General features: G+C 41.2%; 1 protein-coding gene across 1 annotated transcript in view; it reads right to left on the reverse strand.

Annotated features, from left to right (window-relative positions):
• The window catches only part of LOC117317340 (low-density lipoprotein receptor-related protein 2-like), a 132,073-nt gene extending 124,776 nt beyond the window's left edge, over window positions 1-7,297 (reverse strand). The window contains 1 exon segment of the mRNA XM_033872140.1: window positions 7,107-7,297. Coding sequence (XP_033728031.1) covers window positions 7,107-7,155 — 49 coding nt within the window. The 5' untranslated portion in view covers window positions 7,156-7,297.
• Window positions 7,298-9,082: the final 1,785 nt, after the last annotated feature.

Here is a 9,082-nt window from a genome sequence, read left to right on the forward strand (position 1 = left end):
GTGTCCAGACTAACAAGGTTCTACTGTACACACAAACCAAAGTGTCCAGACAAACAAGCTTCTACTGTACACACACACACAAACCAAAGTGTCCAGACTAACAAGATTCTACTGTACACACAAACCAAAGTGTCCAGACTAACAAGATTCTACTGTACACACAAACCAAAGTGACCAGATTAACAAGGTTTTACTGTACACACAAATCAAAGTGTCCAGACTAACAAGGTTCTACTGTACACACAAACCAGAGTCTCCATACTAACAAAGTTCTACTGTACACACAAACCAAAGTGTCCAGACTAACAAGCTTCTACTGTACACACACACACAAACCAAAGAGTCCAGACTAACAAGGTTCTACTGTACACACAAAACAAAGTGTCCAGACAAACAAGCTTCTATTGTACACACAAACAGAAGCGTCCAGACAAACAAGGTTCTACTGTACACACAAACAGAAGCGTCCAGACTAACAAGGTTCTACTGTACACACAAAACAAAGTGTCCAGACAGTACAGAATGTGTGGCCACACTGACACATACCAGAGAGTATAGAATGTGTGGCCACACTGACACATACCAGACAGTATAGAATGTGTGGCCACACTGACACATACCAGACAGTACAGAATGTGTGGCCACACTGACACACAGACAGTATAGAATGTGTGGTCACACTGACACATACCAGACAGTATAGAATGTGTGGCCACACTGACACATACCAGACAGTATAGAATGTGTGACCACACTGACACATACAGACAGTATAGAATGTGTGGCCACACTGACACACAGACAGTATAGAATGTGTGGCCACACTGACACACAGACAGTACAGAATGTGTGGCCACACTGACACACAGACAGTATAGAATGTGTGGCCACACTGACACATACCAGACAGTACAGAATGTGTGGCCACACTGACACATACCAGACAGTACAGAATGTGTGGCCACACTGACACATACCAGACGGTACAGAATGTGTGGCCACACTGACACACAGACAGTACAGAATGTGTGGCCACACTGACACACAGACAGTACAGAATGTGTGGCCACACTGACACACAGACAGTACAGAATGTGTGGCCACACTGACACATACCAGACAGTATAGAATGTGTGGCCACACTGACACATACCAGACAGTATAGAATGTGTGGCCACACTGACACATACCAGACAGTATAGAATGTGTGGCCACACTGACACATACCAGACAGTATAGAATGTGTGGCCACACTGACACACAGACAGTACAGAATGTGTGGCCACACTGACACATACCAGACAGTATAGAATGTGTGGCCACACTGACACATACCAGACAGTATAGAATGTGTGGCCACACTGACACATAACAGACAGTATAGAATGTGTGGCCACACTGACACATACCAGACAGTACAGAATGTGTGGCCACACTGACACATACCAGACAGTACAGAATGTGTGGCCACACTGACACATACCAGACAGTATAGAATGTGTGGCCACACTGACACATACCAGACAGTACAGAATGTGTGGCCACACTGACACATACCAGACAGTATATAATGTGTGGCCACACTGACGCATACCAGACAGTATAGAATGTGTGGCCACACTGACACACAGACAGTATAGAATGTGTGGCCACACTGACACATACCAGACAGTATAGAATGTGTGGCCACACTGACACATACCAGACAGTATAGAATGTGTGGCCACTCTGACACATACCAGACAGTACAGAATGTGTGGCCACACTGACACACAGACAGTATAGAATGTGTGGTCACACTGACACATACCAGACAGTATAGAATGTGTGGCCACACTGACACATACCAGACAGTATAGAATGTGTGGCCACACTGACACATACCAGACAGTATAGAATGTGTGGCCACACTGACACACAGACAGTACAGAATGTGTGGCCACACTGACACACAGACAGTATAGAATGTGTGGCCACACTGACACATACCAGACAGTATAGAATGTGTGGCCACACTGACACATACCAGACAGTACAGAATGTGTGGCCACACTGACACACAGACAGTACAGAATGTGTGGCCACACTGACACACAGACAGTATAGAATGTGTGGCCACACTGACACATACCAGACAGTATAGAATGTGTGGCCACACTGACACATACCAGACAGTACAGAATGTGTGGCCACACTGACACACAGACAGTATAGAATGTGTGGCCACACTGACACATACCAGACAGTATAGAATGTGTGGCCACTCTGACACATACCAGACAGTACAGAATGTGTGGCCACACTGACACACAGACAGTATAGAATGTGTGGTCACACTGACACATACCAGACAGTATAGAATGTGTGGCCACACTGACACATACCAGACAGTACAAAATGTGTGGCCACACTGACACACAGACAGTATAGAATGTGTGGCCACACTGACACACAGACAGTACAGAATGTGTGGCCACACTGACACACAGACAGTATAGAATGTGTGGCCACACTGACACATACCAGACAGTATAGAATGTGTGGCCACACTGACACACAGACAGTATAGAATGTGTGGCCACACTGACACATACCAGACAGTATAGAATGTGTGGCCACACTGACACATACCAGACAGTATAGAATGTGTGACCACACTGACACATACAGACAGTATAGAATGTGTGGCCACACTGACACACAGACAGTATAGAATGTGTGGCCACACTGACACATACCAGACAGTACAGGATGTATGGCCACACTGACACATACCAGACAGTATAGAATGTGTGACCACACTGACACATACCAGACAGTACAGAATGTGTGGCCACACTGACACATAACAGACAGTATAGAATGTGTGGCCACACTGACACATACCAGACAGTATAGAATGTGTGGCCACACTGACACATACCAGACAGTATAGAATGTGTGGCCACACTGACACATACCAGACAGTATAGAATGTGTGGCCACACTGACACATACCAGAGAGTATAGAATGTGTGGCCACACTGACACATACCAGACAGTATAGAATGTGTGGCCACACTGACACATACCAGACAGTATAGAATGTGTGGCCACACTGACACATACCAGACAGTATAGAATGTGTGGCCACACTGACACACAGACAGTATAGAATGTGTGGCCACACTGACACATACCAGACAGTATAGAATGTGTGGCCACACTGACACACAGACAGTATAGAATGTGTGGCCACACTGACACATACCAGACAGTATAGAATGTGTGGCCACTCTGACACATAGACAGTACAGAATGTGTGACCACACTGACACACAGACAGTATAGAATGTGTGGCCACACTGACACACAGACAGTATAGAATGTGTGGCCACACTGACACATACCAGACAGTATCAAATGTGTGGCCACACTGACACACAGACAGTATAGAATGTGTGGCCACACTGACACACAGACAGTACAGAATGTGTGGCCACACTGACACATACCAGAGAATACAACTGCAGGAGACAATTAGTTACAAGATGCACTTTTGGTCCATTGAATACGAGATGAGGCCTCCATTTCCATCATAAACATTTTTGGTCATTTTCAATAAATGGCTCTATAAGAAATTCATAGGTTCCACGGCATAATTCGCTTTAAATACACTCGTCCAAGTTGACTGACGGAAAGTCCCGAAAATAGCCGATTGCGTTGGTGTGCAAAGTCTGAAAATATGTGTTGATATTAACTTGTTCACAAGGCCCATTGTTTAGCACGGTCAAATCTGCAGGTATTGCATATCACGTGAATTAATTATGCAAACAAGGTGTAAATGTTTGAATTAATTGAATTACCTGTTAAATTATAAACCTAGAAAACGTCAAGCAGCTGTCGACCTCGTGACCCCTAGACACAACACGTTATTATAACTATATGCAAATTAGCTGTAGTCAATGTCAATGTCTAACTGTTCTATCCGACAACTTAATTATGTATGACGTCATCAGTACACACTGGTCTGTCATATCACTATAGAAGTTGACCATTATTAAGACGTTTACTTAATTAACAAATGAAGAAATGAAGCAATTAAGTTGTCTTGATTATAATTTACAATACACATTATAAATAAACACAAATACAACAAAAAACTGGATCCCGTCTACTTAAACGTCCAGTTCGCATTGAAGCATGCTCACGAGTTTAACGCTTACATATGACAAACGAAAACCTTGCTCCGCATTTAAATAAACAGGATCTAGTTTTTTGTTGTATTTTTATTTATTTGTGTTTCATTTTCTTCAAAATACTATATAACCCTAACTATATATTGTTTTGTAATATATATTTTTTAAAAATCCGAGAATTAAAATATTGTGCTACTACTAAGATAAAACCTTATATTTGGATAAAAGAAGCAGCTATTTGAAGAAAAAAAAATGTTAAAATGAACAATTTATCAGAATGACGACAGCACTTTGAGAAAACAATGTATGAGTGGCATTGTTTATTAGATATGCTGATATTTCACTGGCTCGCTGGTCTCTGTGATATACCGCGCGGGTCAATGGCAGGTCACAACCCTCCCTCCCAGTTCTCTCCCCTTGTCTAGCTCTCTCAGGTGCCACGAGAGAGATTTATTTGGTCGTTCAACTATGGCCACGCATCGCAGTAAGACATATTAATCCTGGCTTAAGATCACAGGGTTTAGACATTGATATAATGACCTATTCACAAAAAAAAAAAAAAAGTTTCTATGTGGGACATAAGCGTTTGTTCTTCCTTTTTTCAAATAGTGACGCACAAAAACGTATGATAAATATGACGTCATGTTTAATCACGTTTATCATATCCCTATGTTTTACCTAGATCACATGCTTAAACTATCAGGCCCCTGTGCTATATAATCATACCAATACATGAATATCATTTTAGATAAGTTTATAACAATCATCGAGTCCCTGTGCTATATAATCATACCATTATATGAATATCACTGTAGATAAGTTTGTAACAATCATCGAGTCCCTGTGCTATATAATCATACCATTATATTAATATCATTTTAGCCAAGTTTATAACAATCGTCAAGTCCCTGTGCTATATAATCACACCATTATATGAATATCATTTTAGCCAAGTTTATAACAATCATCGAGTCCTTGTGCTATATACTTAGTAATCATACCATTATATCAATATCATTTAAGGCAAGTTTATAACAATCGTCAAGTCCCTGTGCTATATAATCATACCATTATATCAATATTATTGTAGCTAAGTTTATAACAATCATCGAGTCCCTGTGCTATATAATCATACCATTATATTAATATCATTTCAGCCAAGTTTATAACAATCGTCAAGTCCCTGTGCTATATAATCACACCATTATATGAATATCATTGTAGCTAAGTTTGTAACAATCATCGAGTCTCTGTGCGATATAATCATACCATTATATGAATATCATTTTAGCCAAGTTTATAACAATCATCGAGTCCTTGTGCTATATACTATAGTAATCATACCATTATATCAATATCATTTTAGGCAAGTTTGTAACAATCGTAAAGTCCCTGTGCTTTATATAATCATACCATTACATGAATATCATTTTAGCTATGTTATAACAATCGTCAAGTCCCTGTGCTGTACACAATCCTACAAAATTCCGGTGTGATAAGCACAGGGTGTGGCACGAACTCCTGACCCACGACCCATATTAGGTAGCATATCATCACACAGTCCATGCAAGTACCATGTTATTATATTATGCATAGATATGAACCCTTGGCTAGGAATTCATACAGAGTCCCTGTGATAAAGTCATATCTGTCCCAGACTGCTCTAGGTATTTTTGAAGAATACAGTTTTTCATTTAATAGAAATGACGTATTCAAGGAGTAAAATGAATTATTTACATGGGGAAATGGTTAGAATAACATGGTTAAAAACAAATCTGCTCAACTGAAATATCCAATTAGATTCTCATCAAACATTGCCTATTACAGTCCATGACTTGCCGAACTCCATCTAGATACAAATTCCTATGATCCTTCCATGTGTCATTCATTAATTAACCACATTACGGTAATAAAATCGGGTTGACAGCTCTGTGTTTTGGAACAGGAACTGTCTGTGAAAATATATGTTAATGCCGTAAAAACATCTAACATACCACCTTAACACTACTCAATAACACACACGGAAACACCATCTGTAGCGCCATATCATGCATGTTACCTATGTTTCTAGAAAGCAACTTAGTCAGTACTTAAAAACTGATAGTATTGGGCAATTAAAACTTCATTATCAAATGGCATTGTTCCGGGCTAATTTCTGTCTTTGACACCAAGACAATTGTTCATGTTTCATCTTTATTTGGTTTCCCGTGAGTGACGTTACCATCACTATCGTCAAATGAACACGAAACTGAGAGTGACTTTAAACAAGAGTCAACGTGGGTTCGTGTTTCGGATTAACGAATCCAGTCTTGGGTAAGTAATGCAGGGCTCTCAAATAATCCGGGCTAACGAATTGATGTTGTAGGTATGTTATACAGTGTAATAAATAATCAAAAGGATTTCACGGTTCTTTCACGTTCAGAGTTGATTTACAATAAACCAAGTATAAATGTTCAGGTCTGCTATGGATTTGAGTCTCCCGAATACCAAAGATCTGAGTCGCCATTACCAAGGACTGAGTCTCCAATACCCAATATCTGAGTCGCCATTACCAATATCTGAGTCGCCATTACCAAGGACTGAGTCTCCAATACCCAAGACCTGAGTCGCCATTACCAAGATCTGAGTCGCCATTACCAAGACCTGAGTCGCCATTACCAATATCTGAGTCGCCATTACCAAGATCTGAGTCGCCATTACCCAAGATTTACGTCTCCAATACACAAGGTCCGAGTCTCCATTACCAAGGTCTGAGTCGATATTACCAAGATTTGAGTCGCCACCAAGATCTAAAGTGTTAAACTTGAGATATATAACTACTTCCGTTCGGACTAAAGTAGCTCGCCGCGTAATAAATTCCGTTTGTCCGTGTTTTGATAATGAGGTTTCCTTTAGGTTTAAACAAACATTAGGTTATTAAAGACTTACCTGTGGTAACTGAGATCCAGAGAAGGAGGAGTAGGCTAGAGGCCTTCATCCTACAGACAGACGTCCCTCATACAATCCCTTATCTTCACTAAAACATTCTATCTCGCCGAAATAGTTGATACCTGAGCACGCGACAGTGCACACCTGTGATAGGTGAATCTTTAAGACAAGCTCGTCGTTTTGAATTAAAACATAAAAACTAATCCAGAATGCATATATATATATATATCTGTACGTAATGCTCCGTGTTAGTCGTATTCAGATCGTACAGGTATGTGTTTCCAGATGTATCTATGCTCTGTATGGACCAGGTGACCGGTTCAGTTACATATTAAGATGTTACTGAAGTCGGAGTCGAGGCGAGCTGTCTATTTGGCTATTTGTCACCAACGCCGTGACGAGACTGACAGGCGGGACAGCGGTGGCAGACTATGTACTAGTGCCTTCCCCCTTCTGATACTACTGCGCCTGAAATTCTCTCGTCTATCTAATTCTGAGCCTGAGATCCTCTCCCTCCTAATACTACTGGGGTCAAAAGCATCTCCCTCCTAATACTACTGGGGTCAAAAGCATCTCCCTCCTAATACTACTGGGGTCAAAAGCATCTCCCTCCTGATACTACTGGGGTCAAAAGCATCTCCCTCCTAATACAACTTGGGTCAAAAGCATCTCCCTCCTGATACTACTGGGGTCAAAAGCATCTCCCTCCTAATACTACTGGGGTCAAAAGCATCTCCCTCCTAATACTACTGGGGTCAAAAGCATCTCCCTCCTAATACTACTGGGGTCAAAAGCATCTCCCTCCTAATACAACTTGGGTCAAAAGCATCTCCCTCCTAATACAACTGCCAAAGTCTCCTCATTCTTTTCTTTTTCATTTTTTTTATAGCCTTGAAAATGCCTATGGCGCTCGCACTATCACTAAATTACTGGACCCTCCCTTTCGAAAATCCTGGATCCGCGCCTAATCCCGAATGATTGCAAATTTGCTATATTCATTTTGCTTCGCCCCGCTGGAGCCCCTAACCATATTCGCTCCTTCGGCGTTCGCATTATCACTAAATTACTGCCCCCCCCCCCCCCCCCCCCCCCCACATTCGAAAATCCGGGATCCGCGCCTGCTTCCTCCTCCTTATATCAAAGAGCCAAAATCCTTTCTCCTCCCGTTCATAAGGAGCCGGGATCCTTTTTCCTCCTTATGCTTAAGAGACGAGATCTTCTCTCCCTCCTTTTACTAAAGAGCCGAAATCCTCCCTCTCCTTCTCTCATTATATTAAATAACCGATATAGTCTCCCCTCCTTATATTAATGAGCCTAGATCCGCTCTCTTCCTTATAATATTATTACTGGGCCGAAGTCACACCCCCGCACCTACCCAACCCCCACCCACCTCTTTATATAATGGGGTCGACATCTTCTCCTTCATAATACATGTACTTCTGGACCGAGAACTCTCAATACAACCGGGGTCGGGACCATTTCCATTTCTAAACCCAACGAGGCCGATATCCTCTCTCTTCTACATTTAATAGAACCTAAATAGTCTCCAAAGCTTCTATAAGTAGGACGAAATAACTTTAACTTTTAGTACCTACAATGGTAGATAACTTTAATTGATCTTTAAACATCTAAGTCGTCGTCTTAACATTTACTGTTATGTAACAACGATGTCTGATTCAGAGACTGGGGTATCATTTTGTGACTGAATTGTCGTGTAACTATGTCTGATTCAGAGACCTGGAGTATAATTTTGTGACTGAATTGTCATATAACGATGTCTGATTCAGAGACTGGGGTATAATTTTGTGACTGAATTGTCATATAACGATGTCTGATTCAGAGACCTGGGGTATAATTTTGTGACTGAATTGTCATGTTAAACTAACTGTTTCAGAAAATGGGATAGAAATGGATGGATATTCCACATATATTTGTTTTCGAGCTTTGACGGAATTACAGCAGAGACCGACCCCAGT

The sequence above is a fragment of the Pecten maximus genome, chromosome 19, assembly GCF_902652985.1.
Source record: "Pecten maximus chromosome 19, xPecMax1.1, whole genome shotgun sequence".
NCBI classification, from domain to species: Eukaryota; Metazoa; Mollusca; class Bivalvia; order Pectinida; family Pectinidae; genus Pecten; species Pecten maximus.